This window comes from Vidua macroura, chromosome 1 (genome assembly GCF_024509145.1).
Source record: "Vidua macroura isolate BioBank_ID:100142 chromosome 1, ASM2450914v1, whole genome shotgun sequence".
NCBI classification, from domain to species: Eukaryota; Metazoa; Chordata; class Aves; order Passeriformes; family Viduidae; genus Vidua; species Vidua macroura.
Genome location: NC_071571.1, coordinates 102,900,258 through 102,926,384, shown reverse-complemented (window position 1 = coordinate 102,926,384; position 26,127 = coordinate 102,900,258). Strand labels below are relative to the sequence as shown.

Genomic DNA, 26,127 nt, shown 5'->3' with positions numbered 1-26,127 from the left:
TCTTACTCAAAAGCTATGGGCTGCAATAATAGGTACAGAGATGAAGTAACTGAAACATAAGAACAGAGTTTCTTCTCCACTTACTCCTCACCTGTTCCATTACCAACATATTTTAGACTTTTATTGCAGGCAGTACCAGTAACCTAACTTATAAACATAGTTCTTATAAGGGAATGGGATCAATTGACCCCACATTTGGCTGGTTTGTCCATATTAGGTCTCCTTTTGGCAAACCAACTGGCTTAGGCCACAGTTAGCCTCAGTAGCCTGCAAGCCAGGCTTCCTCTATTCCCCCAAATAATACTAAGAGAAGCTGACATTACATGATTTAGCCCTTTCTATGCAGATCATAAGATAAAGCCAGTTGAAGAAAGTGTTTGTGGAAAGAAAAATAAATAAATAAAAACATCTGAGGAAAGAAAAGTAATCTCTGAAGGAAGTGAAGACAGCAGCAGTCTCAGGGAACTGGAAAAACGTGACCTGAAAAAAAGACCCTGTGATAATTTTTAAAAAGCTGGCATACTTCACAGAAACGTTCAAGTTCTCCCAGTCAGACCTTCCAGATGTCTGGCCAGTGGATTGGAAAGGTCCTTTCAAGGGAGATTACAACAGCAGTGCTTAACTTCGCACAGCCCATGTAGCTCTGCTAGCGAGCAGTTTGCCTGTGAAAAGACAGGCTCTATCTTGGTTGCTGACTTCTCAACTACCTATTGCTCAGATTTATCACTTTGGCAATAAGCTAGCTCTGGAAGGAAAACCCCAAGGTAAAGAGTGAGATTCAGGTGAAGCAGTTCACCCTTTTTTGAGAATGAGATTAGGGGGAAAATAGTCTATGATGGTTACTGATTACTGTTAAAAAACTCTTTTTGCTGAAGATCTCATCAGTCTCCATGCCTTGAAGCCAAGATCTAAGGCTTGAAACAGAAACTGCTCTATTGAGGTGCACTGCAGAAAACCCCAAACAAACCAATACCACCCACTCCTCCCCCCAGAAAAACCCAACACAAAACACCAAACCAAAATACCACATAACCATGACCAGTGTGTATGTAAACAGTAACCCCTTAATGTTTGGCATCCAAGACATCTGGAAGATGGGGATATGCACTGAACATGCCATGCTCTGGGCTGCACAGCCTGGCGATGCCTCTCCTTTGACTCTTTCCATTGGCATGGTACACTCAGGTACCACTCAGATAAAAACTGAGTTATTCTTTCTCAATACTTCTGCTATAATGATGCAAGCAGGTATGGGGAGAAGCAACTCACACAACACAGAAGGATGAAGTGAGACATGTGAAGTAGAGGAATGCCAAACCTAGAAAGGAAGGGAAATGAAAATGAAGAAGGAAATAGGAGGTGGAATACATATGGAGGGAAGGGGATAGGGGTACAAAGGTATAGCAGCTGCTAGGGATGAATATCCAGTGCAAAGCAGAGGGTGATGGGAGGAAGTAACAACAATAAAAAACACTAAGAAAACCCCAACAAAACCAAATTTTTCTGACTCAGAAAGAATAATTGCTAGCTGAACTTCAGCACCAAATCTCCACATCTGCCTCAGCCATCAGGGATGGGCTCTGAAACCAACTAGCAAAATAGAAATCATCAATCTCCTCTGATTGACTAGTGAAGAACAGCACCTTATTACCATCACTCGATATCCTGCAGAGTCAAATAATAAAAATTCTGTGTGATCTTAAGAAACTTCAAAAACCCTGTGCCATTATGGTTCCACACAGCAGGAATTAATTTTCTTCTTCTCATAAACTTCTAAAATGTAAAAAAAAAAGAAAAAAGAAAAGAAAAAAGAAAAAAAGAAACAACCAAAAATCTACATCAGAAGAAGGCTGCTGAATTTGCACAGTCAAGCACAGAGAGGCAAGGTACAGCCAGAGACAAGGTCATCTGAACAACTTCATCTTACTGACACATGCAAAACATCATACACCGCAGTCTCATTCCCAAACCACACTTCAGCACTTCATCTTGTCATGCCTTCAGGATTCTTGGCCAATTTGCTATAGAAGCCAGAAGATGTGTACCCATGGAAGCTCTCCAGTGTGGCAGGCCTCCACTTACCCACCACAGAGAACACAGCATCTTCCACTCCCATCCCTTGGCTGGGAATGCAGCAATAAAGACAGGAGCACAGCATGGAAGCAGGAGTCCAGGACTTAGGTGACAGCAAGCCAATGAAGAAAATAAGTGCAAGAAAAAGATCACAGGGATTTAAAAAGAAATAAAGAGAGGAAAAAAAAAAAACCCTCCTAGCTTGCTCAGTCATTGCTGTCAAAGCAAAGCCTACTCACAGTACAAGACTCAAAAACATAATGGCCAGCTTTGCAGAGAGGGAAAGTGCAAGCAGGCTAAGACCCTATGGACCATTTGGGACCAGAGCTGTTTGGCATACATTTGTAAGCCATGTATACTGGAGACAAAATTATCTGTGAAATTAGGCAGTTTCATAAAATTTCCATGAACACAAATTAAGATAAGCTTTTGACTCAATATTTATACCATCAGTTTCCAACAACAGTTTTAGATTATATTGCCATGAGCAAAGAGACAGGGCTCTGATTTTCTGGATTACCCCCAGAGCAAGCATACCTTTTGTCACAATTTAGGAAGTGTAAGATTCAAAATACAGGCATTAAGTCAGCTACTCAGAGACTAAAGACTGGATATCTACCACTTCTATGTGTGCCACAGTGTTTGAGACAAGCATGCAAAATTAATAATACTTGCACTTTGTGCAAAATTAAAATTGCAATGTTACTAAATCGAAACAGGCATGTTGTTAAATTCCAGCTTTTCAAGTATTTAGACCGAATAACGAGAGCACAGGCAAGAGGAAAAAGAGTAGAAGATTTAGGAGAAATGTTTTATGGGGCTTCACTACACAGCCATGACCAAGTCAGAGTGGGGGAACCCATGGTGTTGACAACCTAGTAACAGTTTTCTTCTACTTAAATGTGCAAATGCTGGTCAACAACTCCACAGAAAATCTCCTGACACCCAGTCAAGAGACCTACAAACAAACAAAAATAATTCCAGAAACCTGCTCTGAAACAAGACATGAACACACATGATAAACTCGTAACACAGGATGATTGTGGATGTACAACTCCATGCTTACATAAACCACTGTAATTTATGCATTAAGGTATGTTCTCTAACTATAGACAGACAGCTTTACAAAGTAAACCTGAACAGCAGTGCAAGCTTCTGCACCTGGCTTCAGAGACGGGTTATATGAAGACTGAAGTCATTAGCAAGGGTGAAATTATTTTCTTACCTCCTTCCTTAGTGCCCAAAGCACTCCTAAAGCAAAATTTTATCTGCTGACTTCACAAGTGATTAAATAAAAGTACAAAACGGATTAAAGAAAAGTTATTAGCATAACAACCTACTAACAATAAAATGAAGTTGAAAGCAGTATCAGTTTATTCTAAAACACTTTTCCCCAAATTTCCCCTTCTTTTCCTGATATAGAGGCATGCTTCCCCCCTAGAGATTCTTCAGCTCCAAAATAACATGGCTTCCTCCTTAGTGGTACGTCCAGACTTTTTGACTGGGACACGCAAGCCTGATGTGTCTTAGAATTTATTCAGCATATGAATACCAAGAAAAACCTATTTCCAGTAAGTATGTGTAGAAGAGCCAAATCCTTTTAGCTGAGGAGGTGTCTCTGAAGTGCTGCTCCACCACCTCATCACACTTATTAAACCCTTCTCCATTCTTCAAGAGCTTTTAAAATGGAGAATGTGTGTTCACTTCAAGAACTCAGCTTGGATCAATTATCAGCCTGATCTGACAAACTTGTCGCATTAAAGCTGTAAACACGTGACTGCAATAAAAAAGCCCTCGCAGAAAAAATGAAGACTATTTCATCCAAAATCAAACGGATAATGCGTAAAAAGAAAACCATAATTCACACTGATAATTAAAAAATAAAACCCTCTTAATCTGCCTTATTTTGCATGTATGCTAATTAGAAATAAACTTGCTTATCAACAGCTTATGCCTTTGAACCATCTATTTGATTATAATGTCAAAACAGGCAGTCAGAACTTTATACTGCTAACTTCAAATGCATTCAGTTTATAAAAGCAATTATATTCCTTTTAAACATCTTTACACAAATGCAAATTCCCTTTTAGCTGACTATCAATTTTCCTCAATCTCTTTGAGGACCAGGAGAAAACAGTACTTCTGACTTTTAAAACAACTAAGAGGTTAAAGCTCAAACAGCTGAAGCAACATATACATATCTCCAAACACTAAAAATGCTTCAGTATCTTTACCATACCTTTAACATCTGGATCGTCTATATGGGGTTCCAAATTTTCTATCATTTCTTCTAATTCCTTCCTTGTTGCCATAGGAATGCTTGGAGACACTGGCATAGTGAGTTCCTGAATTTCTCTATCGAGTTTTATATCAGAAGTCTGCTGAAGCTCAAAGTCAATATCTATTTCAGGAAGTGGAGTCCTCCAGAAATGGAAAGAGTTGTATAATTCCTGCTCTGAAAGAGAGGTTTCCTGTGAATTCAGCCCAGCCTCCTGCACATCTGTTGTACAGCAATGAGAACTTTGCTCGTTCTCATCTGCCATTTCCCCACAAGATTCTGAAGGCAAAGTGCAATGGAAGGATGATTCAGTCTGGAAATCACTTTCCCTCTTGGAGTTATTTGACACTGTATTTTGATCTTCGATGACATTTTCAAGTTTTGTTGCAAAATCATCAATATCATCACAATATGAAGAGAGGTCCTCTGTCCTGTTCTGCTCTTCATCTGTTGTGCCATCTTCTGTGGCTCTGACTTGCTCACTGTTGAATGCCAAAGAAAATAGACATTAAAAAATCAAAATAGACTTGTTATGCTCTTGAAAATTAATTTACACCATAACAAAACAGAAGTCATAGAATCACAGAAGGGTTAAGGTTGGAAGGGACCTCTAGAAGCCACCTGGGCCAACCTCCTTGTTCAAATAGGGACAACCAGAACCAGTTGCCCAGGACTTGTGTCCAGATAGGTTTTAAGTACTTCAGAGGATGGATACTCCATAGCCTTCATGGACAACCTTTGCCAGTGCTTAGTCATCCTCACAGTAAAAAAAAAGTGGGTTTTGATGTTCAGAGGGGACCTCTTGTGTTTGGGGTTGTGGCCATTGACTCTGGAAGTGTCACTGGGCATCACTGAAAAAAGTCTAGCTTCATCCTCTTTTCACTCTCCCCACAGGTGTTTATGAACACTGGTAAGACCCACCCCCCCCGCCCCCCCCAGTGAGCCCTCTCTTCTCCAGGCTGAAGTCCCAGGTCTCTCAAGAGTCTCCTGACAGGACAGATGTCACAGTCTGTCATTTTGTGGCCCTTCACTGCACCCTCTCCACATCTCCCTCTGGATGGCAGCATGACCCCGTGGGTGAACTCCTCCCAGTTTTGTGTCATCAGCAGACCTGCTGAGGCTACACCCTGCTCCACAGTTCAGATCACTACAGAGGATGTTAAACAGGACTGGACCCAATGCTGACCCCTCTCGATACACTGTCAGTGACCTTCAACTACAGGCTGCTGACCAGTGCCCGTGGGCCCAGCCAGGCAGTCCTCAGCCCACCTCAGTATCTCCTCATCCAACCCAAACTTCAGCACCTTCTCCACAAGGATCTTACAGGAGACCATGTCAAAAGCCTTCATAAAATCCAGGTACATGGTATACACTGCTCTCCCTTGTCTATCAAGTCAGTCATCTCACCACAGAACATACATCCTAATTCTGGTCTATGAAGATGAGAAGATCCAGATCTTTCCATTTACCAAATATTCAATTTATCCAGGAAACTTAGTTTTTCTAACAGTTCATGGAGAAGAAGAACAAGGAGGCAAAATAACTTGGAGATTCAGCAAATTTACCTGTTTTCCTGTGCAGAACCACAATCTTCTGGATTTTTATCATCTTCTTCTTTAAAGTACTGACCACTGCTGGATGGATTAGCAAAAGTTGATATGAAAGGCCCCAGAGACTGAAAAGCTGCTTGGCGAACCTAATGGAAAGGGTCCAAGGTAAAAAACCAAAATTATATATATAAACCTTGCTGTCCTGTAAAACATAATGCCTGCTACTAGAAATTGAAAGGCTCATAAGCCTACTAAGGAAATCAAGAGCAGAGGCTCTTGTCCGGAAAGAATCAGCCAGATATATACAGAGTGCCAAGTTTAAAAAAAAATGTTAAAAAAAAATGAAAAAGCAGGGTGAAACCAGTTAAATCACAGGTGACCAAACTGACAGGCTTATTCCTCACAACCAAAGGAGTAAGTATCTGTTTAGATAATAGAAGCAGGTAAATTTGAGAGCTCAGCTCAGAATTTTAACAACTTGAAAGGAAAAAAAATATATACAATAAACAGACATTTCACTTTCAGAAATCTGACTGACAAGCATTATATTTCTTTCCCTTTCCTATTTGGCTATGCCATGCATTTGCTCCTCCTTTCTCCTACTCTTTATTCTCCTCTTCTCAGCAATTCTTTATCTCAATTTTTGTTATTTGATTAATTCTGCTGGGCTACAACTTGCATGACTTTCCAAGATGCATGAGCTCATGCTTCTCTGCAGATGATCTTTTTTTGCTCTTGGAAGTAGTCTGCTTAGTAACAAACTTAAGGTTTAAGAGTAAATCTTCAAGATGGTAAATAATAAAAAAAACCCAAACAAACAAAAAACCAACCTAACCCCTCCCAAACAACAACAAAAATCCCACCCAACCCCCCTAAAAAAAAAAACACAAACAAAAACCCATCACCTAAGAAACAATAAAAATTTAATTAATAAGAAACTCCCCACCACCAACATCCAAAACACCCACAAAACCCAAAACCAATCAACCTCCAAAACAACTGCAAACTCCACCATGCCCTCCCCCAAAAAACAACATGGTGGTAGAGAACTTGAAGAAGTACAAGTATGTCATAATTAATTTTCCAGTTTTGTTAATGATTCTCAGCAATGTTAAGTCACAGGCAATTCTGTAGCTATAAAAGTTACTCCATTGAGAGAGTTTTCCTTACATGCTGCAGGGACTCTCTACACCCATCAATGAACTAATCAGTTTAAGAACAATTTTGCTTGAGGTGCATGGAACAGGTTAGATTACCCACACCCATGAGAAGTTCTACATAGAGTATTGGAGTAAAATCCTTCAGATACGACAGCTATTCAAAAAATAAAAAGCAATTCTTACCCATCGTGAAGGATCACTAATCAAATTAATAAAAAGGGTTGATAATTTTGTCCTCCGGACTTCCTGTGATGTCGCACAAGAAACTGCCATGAAGCACTCAGCACAAGCTTTTCTAACTCCCCACACATTATCAGAGCAGAGCTGGAAAAACCTCGGCAGCTGTTAGGAATATAGCAAGTGAGTTTCCAAGTCTTAATAAGCAGCACTTGTTTCAAAAGTTCTCTTTTCACATTCATTTTCTTTACCTGGTTGTCCACCTTCATACTCAGATGCACAGTTTAACATTTGCAAGACAAAGAACACACATTCAGTAGCTTCTAATCTGCTGCTTTCATATTACTTACAGATACAGACAAGGAAAATTCACCTGTCTGAAGAATAGCAAGCAAGTACTAACTCTTAAGACTGATTTATACCCCAAAAAATGTCCCCAAAAAGCCCAACTTCAAATATACCCCCAAGACCAACGAACCTATTGTAAGACAAGACCTCATGTCTACACCATTCTTTTAAAGCAGGCACAAGAAAAATAATACTGATGCATTATTAGAAAGCAATTCTTTACTGCAAGGGTAAGGCACTGGAACACACTGCCCTGGCAGATCATGGGTGCCTCAAGCCTGAAGTGTTCAAGGATAAGGTCTTGAATAACCTGATCTAGTGGAAGGCATCCCTGCCCATGACAGGGGAGGTTAGAACTAGATGATCTTTAAGGTCCCTTCCAAACCTTAACATTTTTTGATTCTATGACTAACATTTTACCTATCAAAGACCACTTCAGATTTTTTGTAAGATTCTTACTGAAATGCAAAGGAACAGCATCTTCAGAAAGAAAAAAACTTCCTTTTCTACCTACACTTCTCATTGTTAGATTTATCAATCTCTGCCACCCTCTATCTACAATGCAGGACATGAACTGCAAGAGGAACAGGGGACTGAGAGAACGACTGCATTTGCTCAAGAGAAAACATGTTTGAACAGATCAGTGGTTTTACTAATAAAACTGAAGCATTTTGAAGATGCTCAGGTGCTTGGGACTTTTTGGACACAGTATTGGTAAGGGTGGACAGAGTGCAGGTGAGCCACAGCTGCCTTGACTTGCAACAGGCACAGTGACAAAACACGAGTAATCCAATGGCTGTTGCTACAGCCTTGTTCACAGTTATTGCTACAGCCTTGTTCAGAGTTATTGATGTTCAGCTGTTCCTACTCTCTGCAGCCAAGTATTCTGGACTTTGCCTCTAATTAAAAAAAGCTTCTAGGTTAAAAAAATACAGTTTTATCATTCAGCTTTTTACACCCCTCCTTTTTCCTAACAATAATCCAAGAAGAGCAGAAAATGGCATTTTCTGTTCTAGAAAGAGAACCCCAGCTGTCCTGCCACACATTACTGCTTTCAAATGAAATAATCATCACTTTTTTATTTCATAGTAGTCTAAGTGCACCCTCTACAAAGTTTTAATCCAAATTCATTACGCTAATCACTAAAAAGGCAGCTGTGTGAGAGAAATCAATTTCCATCCCAAATCAGGAAGCACATGGGATGCAAATCCACACAACTAAACTTCACTACCAAATGACGTGAATCACTCAATAGCTAGAGAAAATGCAGCAAATGCTTTAAGAGCATAAGAAATGGCCTGGGAGACACAATAGGCCTACCAGTCCCAACACCACTGCAGACCCTCTGGCTGAAGTCATGCCTGCATTTACACTCTGTCCATGTAAGTCCCTCACTAATTCAGGGTATTGATTCATCAGCCTCTGCTGGCCCTCAGCAAGCTCATTGTCCACATTCCCAAGAGGAGAAAGCTTGAAGAGGGATCCCAGAGCCTGCCAAGCTGATTTCTGCTCCCTAGCCTCATCATATCTCCAAATCTATCAACATCCACTAGAGCTCCCCAGACCCACCATGGGAATGTGTTTACAGTTAAGGATCCTCTTCTCACCACTCCATCCAGTTCCCTGCTTTTCCATTTTGAATTTGTCTCTCTTTCCTTTATGTCATTTGTTATTTCTGAGATTCACTTCTTTCCCTTACTTTACTTTCTCTTTCCCTCCTTTCCAGGAGGCTGAGGAAAACTGACTTGAAGAAATTAAAACAATACATAAGCCTCAGCATTCCCAGCACTTTATCCCCCCTGCCATGCTCCCCTGTATCTGCAATCTCTCATGAACTGCCTTTCTTCTGTAGCTTGTCTGGCTCCATTCCTGAATTGTATTAAGAAGAAAAACCCTTTAAGAAATGGCTTACCAGCATTTCTTCGGTGGCTTGCTGTCCAACCACACTGCAGATATCTCCAAAATTGGCTGCACATACCTTGCAGACAGAATGCAAGAAATAAAGACTAAGACCACAGTTTTAATACTGAGAAATCCAATGGGGAAAAAATAAACAACTTTTAAAATCAGAAAAATGTGTTTTGGTGCAAACTCATTATGAGCTACTTCCCCATTCCATCACTTTCCATGGTTTTTAAAAAAGAAATAATTTTCTTTTCTTAAAAATTAGTCAGTCTTTTTTAATAATAGAAAAACCCCAGAACGTAAATGAAAAGAAAAGAGGATAAAATGTATTTGAGGTGCTGTCAAATTAAAGAACACATGCAGCTATCAAGGGAAATAAGTTATTCAATGCCAGGATGAGACCAAAGCGCAGTATCCACACCCAAACATCATGATGAAATACTGCACAGAGATATGAGCTCAGGTGGCTGACACTTTACCAGCCACAGCTGGTTCACATTTTCCTGGCTACCAACATGATCATAAGGACAAATGCCCAATCACACTGCAGCTATCTATAGCATAAGGACAACCAGATTCTTTCTTTGTTTCTAGTAATAAGAGTAGTGATGCTGGAAAAAAAACCTCAGTGTCAAATATTAAAATTTGCGGAAATGCAAGATACAAAAACCCCCACAGCTTTCACTTATACATGTCACAAATGAGATCTACCAGGAAAGTTTCTTAGTCACATGCAAATTCCAAGCACATGACACATTTTTTCACAGATAATCTAGACCAGATGCTCACAATTCATACCTTACGAACATGAAACATCCTGCAGTCACAGCACATCTCGCAGAACCTGGGAAGCACAAGTCTTTCTGTGATGTCCTTTCCGACCATGGAGGCCATTTTGCACATAATCTAACGACAAGACAGACACTAATCAGAGATGCTTGCACAACACACCATTCTGTGTCAGCTAAACAGAGGATTTTTACATCTACTCTCCATTCTGATGAACATAATTTTACCGAAAACTGTGAAAAATATTAAAAACAAAATGCCATTTGAATGGAAAAGGTTTGGCCACTTCTACAAAGAACCATGTTTCACACTTCCTTGTCATGACACGACAAAGGTGTAGAAGATGACATTAATCTTCCAATAAACTTAATCAAATTCCCAGCTAACAAAGATAACCAGGCTCTTAGAAATTATTCTATCTTACCCAACAGACCTTAAAGAAAAAAAAAGTTCATGATTCTTTTTTACTACTTCAATACAAAATGTATATATGTACAATTAACAGAAAATTATTGACAATTAATATGCTTGAGACTTCTGAGTCCTGTATGGTTTAAAATTAATTACAACACTACACTGCATATATGCAACTCCCAAACATAAAATTCCCAAAGAAACATACCACCCAAAAAAAGAACTCTTCCCTCTAACTGATCTTTCATTTTAATTTTTACTCAAGCTTAAAAAAAAATTAGCTTTAAAAAGCAAAAAGAATTTTACTTTTACCATTCCCAGTCATGTCAGTAGAACAATTTACATTCATTCCCCTACAACAACAAATGTTATTGTCTAACCTCTAGGAGGTTGATGAAATACAGAAAATTCTGTCAAGTTTCAATACCTTCAAAACCAGGACGGCAGATAAAACTAATCTGCTTATACTTTATTCCCTTATGTAATTGTAAGCTTCATCAAGAAGCACTAGAAATTTGGTGCCAAATGCAACAGTGCTGGAGCCTTTTTATTGTTCATTAGTCCAGCCACTGCAGGAAAGTAAAATATTAAATGATGTCTCTCTCAAGCAAAAAGAAAAGAAAAAAAATTCACCCAGCAGAAAGCATCAATATAAATTGCAATAAAAAAAGGAAACAAAAGGGCCTACATCTGCCATTTCTCCATTATAAATTAACTAATCTGCTTACTATTTTAATTCAACACATACATTTTAATTACAAAGGTTGTGTCTAATGCAAAAAAACCACCACCAACCAACCAACCATGAGTTAATCAACTCAGATGCTTATTACTTTGTCCAATAAAACACAACAAAATCAATAAAGAGAACAGACATACAGCAAGGAGCAACAGAACTGAGACATTAAAGCTTTTGAACTGATGGAAATTTTCCACACAGGCAATTTAAGCTCCCATAAAATAAACAGACAAACATTCAAAAAACTAAAAAGCCAACATAGCAGATGCTTTAGGAGTCAATAAACACTGTCTTGTCCAGCTGGGTTTTTTTTTTTTAATAGCATATGTAAATTACTGGATTTAAATCTTAACTTGATCAGGGCGTACAGCACTGACACAGCACAGAAGAAGTTACAGATTTGTTACAGAGAGGGAATATAACATTTTCTCTTTAGCAATGGCTGTGCAACTTGGAACCACACCACCACCACCACCACTATCAAGCATTCAGGCAAACTTTTGGCTGTGTGATTTGGCACTGCTGTTACTTACAGCCACAGCTTCTGTCTTCACATCGTCATTGCTGTCTGGAGCTGTCAGATCTATTAGCACAGGGCACACTTTGGTCTCCACATCGTATCTCTCGATGAGTTCTTGCTCCAACAGCACTAACAATGCTGCCTGGCTTGTTTTTCTGACCTGCCATAAAAAGACAAAAATTGAACCAAAGACAGTTTTATTTGTTGAAATACACACATCCTGTATTTTGGAAGCTGTACCTATATACCAACACGCAGTGAGAGGACAAGTGCTTCACAAGGGCTTTTGCAAGCACTTCATGTTTGCTCTCCCGTGTTTTGGGAAGTATGGGGTGGATACCTGCCTCAGCTGACAATGTGCAGGTGTTTCTTGGGTTCATGCACTATTTATTTTAATGTCAAAAAGAGCAGTCATGGCAAATCTCATACAAATGCGTTAAGAAAAAGCAGCACAAGTAATGCAGAGTAACAGATTTCTAAAGAAAATGAATTTTACGAAACAAATCCTCTTTTTCTGAGATTAACAAGAAATAGGCTGGCAAGGAAAAATTGTTTTATTTCCAATGCTTTAAAATTCTGAGACGCAATTCTGCTTAGTCCCATTAAAAAAAAAAGTGCAAAAATAAGATCCCCATTATTGACTTCATAGTTTGCTAATTCCTACCTCTAAAAGGAGTAATTTCACCAGAAGAGAAAACATTACATACAGCAGGAGACTACATATACTGCAATGCAGCAATTTTGGAAACACCTTTGAGCTCTTTGTTTCAGAGATCTGCAGCCCAATGAATGATACAACAGAGGTTAACACAATGAAAACAATCACTGAATCTTCTAGCAGAAGAACATCAAACAGAAGTAGGGTTGTTGTATTATACGTGTATTAGCAAAACAATTACTAAGAAAAATATGTTGGGTTGTTATTTTTAACTATGAAAATTTTGAAAAGGGCAAGCAAAAAAGTGACAGACTCAAAAGGCCTAAAATGTTGAAAATAATGTATCGATTAGCATTAGTCTAGTCTGAAATGACTGAAGAAGCCTCAAGAAAGCTTTGGACAAGCTAACTTATACATGCAGAGGAACAAACCACATGAGTTCAATCCAAAACGTTTACTGGATTGATATACAAATAACTGGTAATGAAGGTACATCATGGTATTTAAAAACTGAATTATACAAAAGACTCAGTTTTTCATTACTACCATTCCTTTTTGCCAGAATTTAAATTTTGTAAGCTTGTCTTAATGGCTAATTTTGTCATATGAATACAATATCAGATAAAAGGCCCCAAATCAGGACAGATCACATTAGATCTAAAAAACTGTCATTACATTTTCTTTAAAAGATTTTCTTTAAATAAATTTATAGTACCACATATTTCATGTCTATTCCAAATCCTTATATCCCAAAATATAACACACTTGTACCATGCTAAATTTAAATAATTTGTCATCACAATAGTATTTCACCAGCTAGTAAACTACTGCTACAAGAAACGTACCTGGTTATTCTGGTCTGCGAGGTATCGCACCACAATTGGTAGTAGGTATTTGGAGAAAGCATAAGGGATTGAAGGTCTGTTTTCTTGACAGAACATAGCAATATGAGGCACCTGTTCCATCAGTTCTGCCCGCACTGTTGGCTCTGTAAGGGTCAAAACAAAACCAAAAAATTGGCACAATATATGTTTACAAGCATGCTCCCAGATCCTGCCAGAGAAAGCTTCTTACAGTACCCTACATACAAAGTATGCTCTCAACTGTTCATGTCAGTGTGTTTGTCAAGTTCCATTTTGGTATTTTTTTACAAAACCAGATAAAACTACACTCTGTGCTGCCGAACTACTAAAAAGTCACATCTCACACTCTTAGTAATAAAAAAGAAGAGGAGTAAGACAGCCACCCAGCAATCAAACATTATGAGTATCAGAATTGTCCAAACTCCCTATGAGCATCACCTCCTTCACAGAAACCTCCTATGCTGAAAGTCAGCCCAGAGCTGGCACCACTTTGAGAAGAAAGGAACTGAGGAGGAGTCTGGCCCAAGGCCCCTCAGATGGGAAAGATCCCACTGAGAAGGACAACCAGCCATAACCATAGATGCCGTTCTTCATTCTTTGCTTTTTAATGCTACTGATGTAATTGTCAGATGGAAAAGATACTGCATCTTTCCAGCTGTTTCTGTTAAACCTTTGAGATGTGTTTCTCACCAAAGCTGGTGATTATTTAAAAAATATTTAATTCAATTTTCAAATTCAAGAAATGGCGCACTGCCTGGATGAATCCTAATCCCCACAGAATATGCACATATATCTGGGGGATGAGAGAAGAAGCAAGAGAAACAATACAGACGTAGATTCAATTTCAACTATTAGAAAAACAGATTCAATTTAAGAAGCAGGACCATATTACATGCCTAACTTCTCCATGGGGATTAAAAAAAAATCAGAACTAAGTACTTCTGCCCTTTCAGGATTTGCTGATATATGCAGTTACCACTGGTCTACTGATTACTTACAAAAAGACATAACGTCAGTAACAATTACTCTCAAATTATACTAATTTGATTTACAATATTTTAAATAATAAGATGTATATGTCACAGTATTCACCTTACTGAATTTGTACCTAAAAGTTGTTCTGGTAAAACTTAATGGTATAACCTGAACCATCTTCCTTGGAATACTTGTAATTAACATGATTTATTAAAAATACAACCTTTTGTTGAACAGAAGCATTCAACATGCATTTGTATTTAACATGGCAAATGTGTGCAGCATTTGCCTTTCTTGAACACTGGCTACAATTGTAAACTCAGGTCTGAATAAAACATAACAAAGACAAAGCAAGTCCCCTGCTGTGTGCAGTCTTTTCTTCACTGAGGACAATGAGAACAGAAAAGATCACTGCACACAAAGTAATTAAATGCCTATGGGTTCCAGTTCTTTCACTATAGACTTAAATTACTTTTCCTATAGAAAAACACACCAAAATCGGAGGGGACCTTATAGATCATCTAGTTCCAACCCCTGGGGGTTGGGGTTCCACTAGACAGGTTGCTCAAAGCCCCATCCAACCTGGCCTTGAACACTTCCAGGGATGCTCTGGAAAGTTTATGAGTTGCTGACCAAGTTGCAGAATGAAGTCTCACACAAATCAATATTGTATAGGTTTGTTGTTCATGACAATAAAGTAAAAAAACATCTTCTAATCTGCTCTGTATCTCTTCCCAAATGTTATCAGGAGCACACAGGAGAGAAACATTTTTATTTAAACTTCAGATGTTCTGCAACATGTGCAGGTTTAACTCCATGAGCAACACCGGCATCCTGAGGTTCGCATTGAAGAAGTCAGATCCCGAAGAGCACTACACAAACCATGTGCAAGTTTTAGTAGATCTAACAAAAATTCACACCTTAGCAAAATGCTGAACTCTAGTCTAGTGATCAAACACTCCATTTGTAGCAGTGAATGTAACAGCTGACCAAAATATACACCTGTAACTAGAACAAACTAATAGTTAATGAGATTATTAATTCTGAAAGTTGAAGTCTCCGTATCATACTAATGCAAATACAGAAAATATTCCTATCGTAGTAACCTATCTTTTGCTTCCTTATAAAAATTTGCCAGAGCAGTCCTTAGAACACAAGGAAGAGAAGGTGCAATTGTTCATTAGGTGGGGGGGGTCAACCAAAGTAGATTGGGTGTTTTCAAGAGTCAAGTTGGCAAAAATATCTATTTTCTTCCTACATTTAATTCAGTTCTGGTCCTTTTATCTGACAAGGCATGGCTTCTTCAGTTCTGGAAGAGGGGCTTGAAGTGTGCCTGAGAAAGGCAACTTTGACACATGAATGTTTTTTTTTCCACCTGTGTGACAACCCGTCCAAAGGTGGCTGAGTTAAAGAAGCCTTGCACCCTCCATTTGCAACTGCCCAGTATCCACTGAAAGCAGAGCAACAAATGGAAGAGTCATTCCTTGCTGAGTACATTTTGAGATAAAGACATTATCTCTGTAAACAGGCTGTACACAGCCCCTCTCCCAAGAGCAATTTGTCTGAAAAAGGTGTAGATGGCAAACACAGCAAGATGAAGAACCATCAGACTGGGCAAGGAGGACGGGAATTTGTTGGACAAGAAATGGGAACCAGTGCCCAAAGCCAGGGCTGGAGGAACTCATGCTCACCTTTCTCAGAAGGCTGTTATTTCAAGACATGCCCAAGACATGATCAAGTGGCACAAGAGACTTATATAACAAGACTTATCCCTAGGGTCTTGTTCTCCCATCTTAGGACTCATGCCTTGTTTTTTGTGGCAGACAGAAGATGACTGGGGGAAGGGAGGGAGAGAGGGCAGAGGTTAAAGAGGATGGAGAGTAAGCAAAATCAGTCTGACTGAGGCTGCATGCTTGGCAGCAGTGCTTCTTAAATGGCTTCTAAATTTGCTTCGGGCAGTTCCCACCCTCCCAGACACAAAACCTGCAGCTCCCATTTACACCAATGCTACTGTTCACGCAGCCAGACAATAAATCTATCAAAGAACTGATCTAGCTGATGCAGCTTTTGCCTCACCACAGCAGGAACATTAAACAGCAAGAACTGAACCTTAATATTGATCTCCCTGATCCATCACACCATTCCCTGAAGTATCAGAACTGTCTGAGGATGGAAGCAAGCAATGGTAAAAGAAGGTGCTAGAACTCAGGGGAAGCAGCAAAATACTGAGAAAGCCAATTTATTCTTTTGCCTAGTGTGAAGCTGTGCAAAATGTTCAAGCCAAGCTCTTCACAGAGTAACTGCACACTCCTCATTTGATTGCAGTCTGAACTCTGTCTTGATGCTGAAGAAAGAGGTATTTCTCCTCTGCGATCAAAGCCGACAAGAACTCTGTATTAAGCATATCAAGAGCTGTGTACATACTTTAGACACCAGGCACTCAAAATGGAGAGACTGTTTCCATACCTCTTTGACACCTCTAAAGTTTGCCCACTGATAATGCAATGGCAACACTCCCTTTCCCTAAACTGATGAAGTTTGCTGTGAAACTGGATTCATACATTTCTTTATGAAGCACTCCAGTAAGAGTGCAGGATGTACCAAAACCACAAGATCCTTCTCCTTCAGAACAGGGTTCATCTATTATGCAGCACTTATGTCAGCTGCCTAACAATACTAATGACCTGCAGATGTAAAGTGAGCCCCTTCCTGAGCTACTAAGTCAACTCTGGCTCTGTGAAGAACACAGGCAGATGAGACAATGCAATTAAAGACTTGAAACATTCATGCCCAGGAATGAATTAGAACTGTAAAGTCACCTTAGTTCTTACGTTCCTTAACTTTTAAGTATGTGGCTCTAGGATCTTTGTAAGGTCAATTCAAAGCAACAAAACAAGGAGCGCTGTGTAGGGAGCTGGCTGTGTAACACAACACCGTAATTTGCCATCAAAAGGCATTTGTGCTGTTCTGGGGAATTACTGCTGCTATGCAAGAACCTGAACCTTAAGCTTACCAATTTAGATAAGAGCTCAATTCTTCCAAAGGCTGAAGCATATGTTCCAGTGTGTACTGAACAGAGCCTAATCTTGCAGTCTGATGCAGTTACAGTAGAGCTTTTTTTTGCATTATGTTTCCTTCAGACCCAAGCAACAACGCCAAAAAAAATCCACTGAAGTCAGAGCGCTTTCTCATTCCCTTCATCTATTCCTCAGCTCTGTCTTTAGCTTGAACAGATGGCAGCTCCAAGCAGGGATTCCAGAAGACTTCAACACATAACAGTGTCTGCCATTTCAGTTTTTAAGCCTCCCTGTTGTTTAAAACCAAATTTACAGCTTGGTCATTGTGCTAGTTTTGGCTGGGACAGCATTCATTTTCTTCATAGTAGCTGGTACGGGGCCACGTTTTTGACTTTAGCAGGAAACAGTGCTGACAAGGGATGTTTTAGTTATTGCTGAGCAGCACTTACACAGAGACAGGGCCTCTCCTGCCTTTCACCCCACCTCACCAGCAATCGGCAGGAGATGAACAAAGAGGGGACACAGCCAGGACAGCTGATCCCAACTGACCACAGGGACACCCCAGACCATGGTGTCATGCTGATCACATAGAGCTGAGGGAAGAAGGAGGAACAGGGGGAAGTTTGGAATGGTAGTGTTTATGGTCCCAAGTTACTGTCAGGTGTGACCAAGCCCTCTTCTCCTGGGGGTGGCTGAACAGCTGCCTGCCCATGGGAAGTGGTATATGAATTCCTCACATTCACAGTGAAGGCTTGAGCATTACCCTGGTTGTTATGTTCTGTGCTTATAAACTTAAGGCAGCTTAAACACTGTATCCGGCACAAATCCAAAACATGGCCCAGTATTAGTTACTATGAAGAAAATTAACTCTACCTCTGCCAAAACCAGCTGTTATCAACACAGTGAACAGTGCACAGCAGTTACAAGTTGCTTCATAAAGCATAAACTCATCCAAGACGGGGAATACATCTGTAATCTGTGGTTTTTGCACTGTACAATACAGTCAAGGACCAGGCTTTCACACAGTATAAACAAACCAAGTCAAGTGTCTATTTTAGGCAGTCTGGAAAAATATCTGTATACAGCTAGGTTCTACATAACATTTTCCTCGAACAGTATTTTTCCGTTTGGCAGAGGAAGTATTTTTAAATGCTGATCTTTTCAAACTATCTCTTGAAAGTACAAAGTCTGTCTATTCCTTAAAGTAGCAATCTATTAAAAAGAAACCTTGCAATTTGTTAAAACAAGATCTTTGAAAATAAGTATTAATAAAAAAGACTAGATTTCCTTACTCATTAGCATTTTATTTCATTCTCTCATGTCTTGTGTATTATCTAGATACAGAATTGAACTGAGTTTTAGGAATCAAGCAAAATTAACAGAATGACAGAAGACAGAAAATAGCTTCCATTTCTTCTGTTCATGAAGTAAGTTTGAAAAGAAGTTTCCAGAATAAAATTACGCTATTCTACCTCTCTTCATTTCCAGACCACACAGAACCATCAAGATGTTCAAATTAGCATCTCCAGAACCTGGGCAGACTTTTTTCTGCATAAACTAACCCTCAGTTTTAGCTATTTCACAAATGACCATTCATATCAATATCCTAAAGTGACTCCAAAATCATAGAAGTAACTAACTATTTCTTCTTTGTCCATGAAAAAACAAATTTCCCCTAAAACCTGACACCATCTCTCATGTAAAGTGCCAGCATGCTCACTTGGCTACTCCTAGCACATACACTCAGTTTGGATATATAAATGTGTAATGTTTATTTCAACCCAGCTGAGGCTTCAGTTCACTCTGTATTCCACTTGAGCTACAAGGAAGTAAATCACCACTATCAGCTGCATACTGGAAATTAAAAAGGGATTATTTTAGAACTGCACAGTGTAATATCAACTAATTGCTTCAGGCCAGCTATTTATAAATCAAGTCATTACTCCAGAGCCACCCCACAACTAGATTTATTTCATAATGCTTTATTCTGCAGTTACGTACAGTATTGGAAAAAAAGTCTGCAGTGCTTTCATTATCCCACTATGACCATTCTGAAACACAAGCAGCAAATTTCTACTACATTTGTGAGGAGTTGTAAGGTTTTTGTGTTGTAAAACTGTGTATGAAGAACAACCACTGATGATGTTAAAGCTGCTTTAACTGACAATTTTTATGAATGTTTTAAGTAGATCTGAATATTAATAATATTGCCCTTTGTTCTTATTAAGGGTTGTGAGCAACAGGGAAAGGTGTAAGTGCATGGCTTTGCATTAACATTTCCATTTTATAAAAGAATAATTTACAGAATATCCTGAGTTGGAAGGGACCCAGAAGGATCATCAAAGTCCAACTCCTGGCCCTGCAGAGGACTACCCCAAGAGATACACCATGTGTCTGAGAACATAGTCCAAATGCTTCTTGAACTCTGTCAGGCTGGTGCTGTGACCACTTCCCTGGGGAGCCTGTTCCAACCTAAACCTCCCCTGACACAGCTTTATCTATCCTCTTGTTTCCCCAAAGGTAACTTTCCATTTCCCTCCTTTTTTTCCTTCTACAAACATACATGTTTTCTCTTTTGATTTCTACCATTTCCCATTTCATCCTTTCCTCTGACTTTCCTACCTCTTTCGAAGATAAAATAAAAGCTAGACAAGTGGAAATACCCTGCAACCAGAGCCCATCCCTTTTAGCTTAGGAGCCCAGCAGAAAGGCTGATGTGTCTGATGCATGTGCCACTTCAGTAGTCAGGCTCTTTTCCCCTACTAACCAGAAATGGATTTCATTACTGACTGGCAGAGCAAGGAGTGAAACACAGATTAATGAGGAAGGGTAAAGTCACCGTTAGTCACTCATCAGATGCACAGAGAGGCAAAAGAAGTTTACATCAAGCACAGGAGAAAATTCTTAGCGTAGCACAAGGTGGGAGATGAGGTATGGAAAATCCTGAAACATGAAGATGGGGAAGGGAAGAAAATGCAGCTGGAGATATTGGCAGCTGGGAAAGGCAAATATTAGCATTCCCATTAATATTGCTTACATACCAAGATTTTTGTTAAATCAAATGCTGCAGTATGTGCTGTTTGACAGGTAATGTTGGCATGTCTCAAAATACCAACAGTAGTAATTGAACTTACATAAATAAAGCCATTTAAGCACACTATTAAGTAATTAGGGTTGTGAGGCCATCCCCATTAAGCCTGATTATAGAGCTTAAAAATTTAATGACCAATTAGTCAAATAATTGTTTACAAAATCAGGTTGTTTTAGAAACTGCATTTACAACTGATTCTTTGCAGTAAAGAGATTACTTTTTGCTCAGAAGAAAAACATTCCAGTTGGCTATATTCAGACAAATAAGCACCAGCCCTTCAGGATGTCATTTTATTTTCCCCCTATCATTTTTTTAAGAAGGTATCTATGTGTATATATTTCATAGTAAGCTACATTACACGTGCATTTTAGAAACAAAGATACAGACTTTCACTTTTAAAGAAACTTCAGAAAATAAAATTTAAAGCTTCTGGAGCCTCTTGCACACTAAGCAAAATGCCACTAATGCAGTAATTCTGGCTGGGGCTAACTTTCAAAGCCAGTTAATTGCACTTCAGCACACGATGAAATCTTGTGTCATCTGAGCCACTCACAAGCTGGTACAAAAAAAAATTGAATTATACTTATTTATTTAAGTCAATAACTTAGACACAACACCCTTGTTCAAGCTCTCACAAGCCTGTGACTAGTGTACATTTGAGAATGAAGAAGACCCGGCTATCTTAATACAAAGATAAGCATTTTTCATCTAACAAGGGTTTATGGGGGATAACTTAACATTTGCCAAGCACTGAGCTTATATGCCAAACTACTTCTTGGCTTGTATAGATTCAAAGACACCATAAAAACATCTAAGTGGGAAGTCGTACCTAACATGCCTAAAGAAAAAGAGAAATTACAAAGTGATTGAACAGCAGATTCAAAAGCAGTACAAGGCTGCTTTCTTAGCTGTCACTACTTTAGGAAACTTGGTACCAAAGACAGCAGGGAAGTCCAGTTTGGGACTGAAAAATACCCAAATTCTACAGAAGAATCACAGATTTAACAGCAACATCCAACTACAGCAATGAAGACAAACACTGAAGTCTTACAAACTCAGATTCAGAGAAAAAGTTTCTTTAGCAAGTAAGGGCCTTGGGGGTAGAGGATTATTCCCCAAATGCCTCTGATGGGTTTCCACCATGGAACAGCTGTTCTGTGTTGCCATGTACATACAACAGCAGCACATGACACCAGGGCAGAGCAAATCCTGTGTTCTGCCAGTACTGGAAGCAGCTCATGTTCAGTACCACCTGAAGTGGGTATTTTTTTCCAGTAGAAACACAACATTTTGATGTTGTGATTGATTTTAAGGCTACAAGTGTAAACTGGAACTAATTCATTACAAAAAGTCCAAACTACCCTGTCAGGAGAAGGCACACTTTATATCATTTGTATGTCCAGACACAATAGTAATAAAAACTCTCACAAAATACACTTCACTACAACTCCACTCAAAGGGTCCAAATGAGTTTCCATCTAAAGCTATTTCTTTCAGATATTTTTTTTTACAAAAAGCTTTTATAAAACCAGTTTTAGAGCTGATACTTGCTTTTGCCATGATGCCTCAAAAAATGTGTCTTGGCTAGCCAGTTGGTATCTCAATATATGTATCAATCATAGCAAACCATACTCTTATAATTTTCTTCCATCCTACTATCATATTTGGACCCAGATATTTTTCTAGTAAAGATTATTTTTATTCCACATTGAAACAGTATTTAGCACAACCAAGATGACATTTAGGTTCTTAAAGTTTTATCACAGTAGATGAAGAATGAAAATGATTGGAAATTCTCCTGATTTTAAACACAGAAATGGCTGTCTCAGCATAGCCCCAGCTTATTAAAAGGTATTAAAAACAACCAAACCAAACCTGAAAAAAGCTAAAAATAACGCCAAACTAACAAACCACAAACCCAAAGAATTTTAAAAAAACCTTAAGACTGATTCTTTTTCAAGCAAAGACCATGTCTGAAAACCTTCAACCCAACTACAAGACTTCTGAAATTGCATTGTATTAACAGCACAAAGGACTCCCTGGGCAACTTCAGTATAGCTGGTATTTTTAGTTCACTGCTGTACCTCTGTTTTAGAAATCAGCATCAGTAGCCCAAAAAGAGAACAGATATTGTGTATCCTGGGTATATTCTTCAATTCCAACCTCATTATACCAACTAGTGAAAAAAAAGTAAAAGTGCCTTACTTTCTGTGACTTGATTTGACAAGAGAAGACAAAGAGCTCCAAATGTTAAAAGAACTGGCATAAGACTAAGAAGCATCAACAATTAGAAATGAAAAACCTTGTACTTCATCATAGTTTAGTTTGACTTCCAAGTTTGTTTTTATTTTTATTTATTTAGGCATTTAAATATGAAGGTTTGACTCCAGGATAGCTCTACCCATACAAATATCTTGCTCCAACCAAGTTAAAACACACAGGCACTTTTACAATGTTTTCTTATTCCAAATTCAGGGGCTTTTATGTTTTATGGACAAATTGGAAAAAAAAATACTATAAATGGCAAGAAGCAAGACAAAAATTAACAACTCTAATAGTAACAACCTTAAACATAAACACACAAAAACCAAAACCCCTGTAACAAAATCAAAAAGCCAAAAAAAAACCCCCAAACAAACAAACAAAAAAAAGACACCAACCCAAACCCCACTGTGCTGCAATACGAATTACAGTCAAGCCCATATATGAAGAAGATACAAAGCAGATCAAGTTCCCTAATGAATTTTCACATGGTTTAAAACACAAGGATATTCTAATAACCTGTCTTACCGAAACCAGCCAAATCCAATACTGCAACTGCTCGAGGCACAAGACTCACAGTTAAGTTTGCAGAAATTTAATTTGTGAGGCAGCTGCAGAATCCAGTGCTACTAGTTTGGCAGATCTGAGACAACTTTTACAATGCAGGAAAAGCCTGAACTGCTGCTTTTACTGACGCTGAGAAAATATCAGCCCTGACTAAAAATGTACCCCACCCTTGTTAAAGGCAACAAATTGATTTGAGCTCAACTCTTGGCTTCCACTACACTTCTGCCTAAATAAACTTCAATTTGAAACGCTTAGTTGGTCACCAATGAAAAGCCTAAGGCTACAAGTTGCTGCAAGAAGCCATTTTCCCTTGGACACATCTGTCCTATTTTCTAAACTGAAGTGGAGCTTCAGAAAGTTTCTGATGCTCAAAACTATTCACAGGGCCACACAAAGAGGCAATCATATATGCAGATTTCAGAAGCAGAGCTTTGCTAGGAAAGCACTCTATAAACAGTAGCATGCCACTGTTCTCAATTAAAGACACATTTTATTGTAAGTGAATACTGACTTTTTTCCTTTTTAAAGAATCGTTGGAGAGGTACTCAATACAATTATGTAATGCTTACAACATTGCTACTTTTCCTGGCTAAACAAGGACATTCCCTTAGAAAAATAAAACCATGCATTTTAAATTAAGACAGAATAACAAAAATCAGCAGAATATATTTTTACCCTTGGAAAGCATTATATTCTGTAGTTCCAGAAGAAGGGAGAAAAAACAACAGACATTAAATAGAAGAAAGAATCATTCAAGACTTAATACAAATTTCTCTCCTTAGCACATCAATAACAAAAATGACCAGATCTTTTCTGATGTTCTGTTGCTAGACTTTCTTCCTTCTGGTATGTCAAATGTATCAGCTATTTTGAAATCATGCCCTTAATTCTTTCTGGATAATCTTTATGCCAGAATTTTGTCACAGCTCTGTCCACATCATTATTCTCTTCATCCACTTCCCCATGACTTTTTAAGCACTCCTTTTCTTTCGTATTTGTTTTTCATTTTTCTCTTGCTTTTGCCTTTTATTCCAAACACTCAGCAGTCCCAATATATTGATTAGCAACAGGCACACTGGATCTACAGAGCCCTCCTACTCTTAGCAAAGAGGGTGCACAAGCAAGCTCACTACACTGGACTTCAAGAGCAGATTTTTGGTATCTTCAGGGATCTGCGTGGTGGAGTACCATGGGATAAAGCCCTGGAAGGAACAGGTGCCCAAGAAAGCTAGTTAATATTCAAGGACCACCTCCTCCAAGTGCAGGAGCGAAACATCCCAACAAAAAAAGTAGTCAGGCAAAAACACTGGGAGGCCTGCATGGACGTACAGGGAGCTCCTGGACAAACTCAAGCAAAAAAGAGGAAGCCTACAGAGGGTGCAAGCAAGGACTGGTAGCCTAGGAGGAATACAGAAAAATTGTCCGAGCTGCCAGGGATTGGGTTAGGAAAGCTAAAGCCTCAAAGAATTAAAACTGGTCAGGGATGTCAAGGGCAACAAGAAAAGGTTCTATATGTACACCAGTGAAAAAAAGAACACTAGGGAAAATATGAGCCCTCTCTAGAACAAAGTGAGAGACCTGGTTACCCCAAACATGGAGAAGGCTGAAGTACTCAATGATGTTTTTATCTCAGTCTTCATTGACAAGTTCTCCACCTGAGTCCCAGAAGGCAAAGGTGGGGATTGGGAGAATGAAGAACTGCCCACAGAAGAAGATCAGGTTCAAGATTGTCTAAGGAACCTGAAGGTGCACAAGTTCACAGCATCTGATGCAGTGTATCCACAGGTCCTGAGGGAACTGGTGGAAGAAGTGGCTAAGCCACTATCCATTGTATTTGAGAACTGTGGAAGTACCCATCAACCTGAAAAGGGAAAACAAACCCCTCATTTTCAAAAAGAGAAAAAAAGAAGACACAAGGCCAGTCTCACCTTGGTGCCTTAGCAAGATCATGGTGCAGCTTCTCCTAGAAACTGTGAGAAGGCACATGAAAAATAAGGAGGTAATGTGTAAGAGCTAACACAACTTCACTAAGGCCAAACCATTCCTGGCAAATTTGTTGGCTTTTTACAATGGTGTTAAAGTATTGGTGCATAAGGGAAGAGCAAATGACATCATGTACCTGCAAAACATTTGACACTATCTCCTTAAGTCCTTGTTTTTAAATGAGAGCGACAAAGATTTGACAGATGGCCACTCAGTGGATAAACAGCTGGCTGGATGGTTGCATTCAAACAGTTGTGGTCAACAGCTGGATATCCAAGGGGCGACCAGTGACATCTGGAGCTCCTCAGGGGTCAATACTGGGACCAGCACTGTTCAACATCCTGGTGGTTGACATGGACAGTGGGATGGAGAGCAGCCTCAGGCAGTCTGCCCACTACACCAAGCTCTGTGGTGGGATTGACACGCCGCAGGGAAGGGACAGCAGTCACAGCGACCTTTATGAAGGAGAAGTGGGCCCATGCAAACCTCTTGAATTTCAACACGGCTAAGAGCAAGGTCCTGCACCAGGGCTGGGACAAACCTTGGTACCAATGCAGGGTTAGTAGAGAATGGATTGAGAGCAGCTCTGAGGAGAAAGATTAGGAGGTGTTGGTTGATGAGAAGTTCAACATGACCCAGCAATGTGCATTTGCAGCCCAGAAAGCCAAACACATCCTGAACTGCATCAAAAGCAAAATCGGCCAGCAGGACGAGGGAGGGGATTCTGCTCCTCTGCCCTGGTGAGACCCCACATGGAG

The 26,127-nt window shown here is 39.3% G+C and overlaps 1 protein-coding gene across 4 annotated transcripts in view; it reads right to left on the bottom strand.

The window, feature by feature from the left end:
- PPP4R1 (protein phosphatase 4 regulatory subunit 1) overlaps positions 1-26,127 on the bottom strand; it is a 65,181-nt gene that overhangs the window by 15,300 nt on the left and 23,754 nt on the right. For all 4 annotated transcript variants that reach the window (XM_053980891.1, XM_053980899.1, XM_053980873.1 and 1 more), the window contains 7 exons: positions 13,457-13,599; positions 11,967-12,113; positions 10,290-10,397; positions 9,499-9,564; positions 7,245-7,403; positions 5,917-6,047; positions 4,313-4,833 (listed from right to left, as the gene is read on the bottom strand). In XM_053980891.1, the coding sequence (XP_053836866.1) occupies positions 4,313-4,833; positions 5,917-6,047; positions 7,245-7,403; positions 9,499-9,564; positions 10,290-10,397; positions 11,967-12,113; positions 13,457-13,599 (1,275 nt within the window). The remainder of the gene's footprint in view (positions 1-4,312; positions 4,834-5,916; positions 6,048-7,244; positions 7,404-9,498; positions 9,565-10,289; positions 10,398-11,966; positions 12,114-13,456; positions 13,600-26,127) is intronic.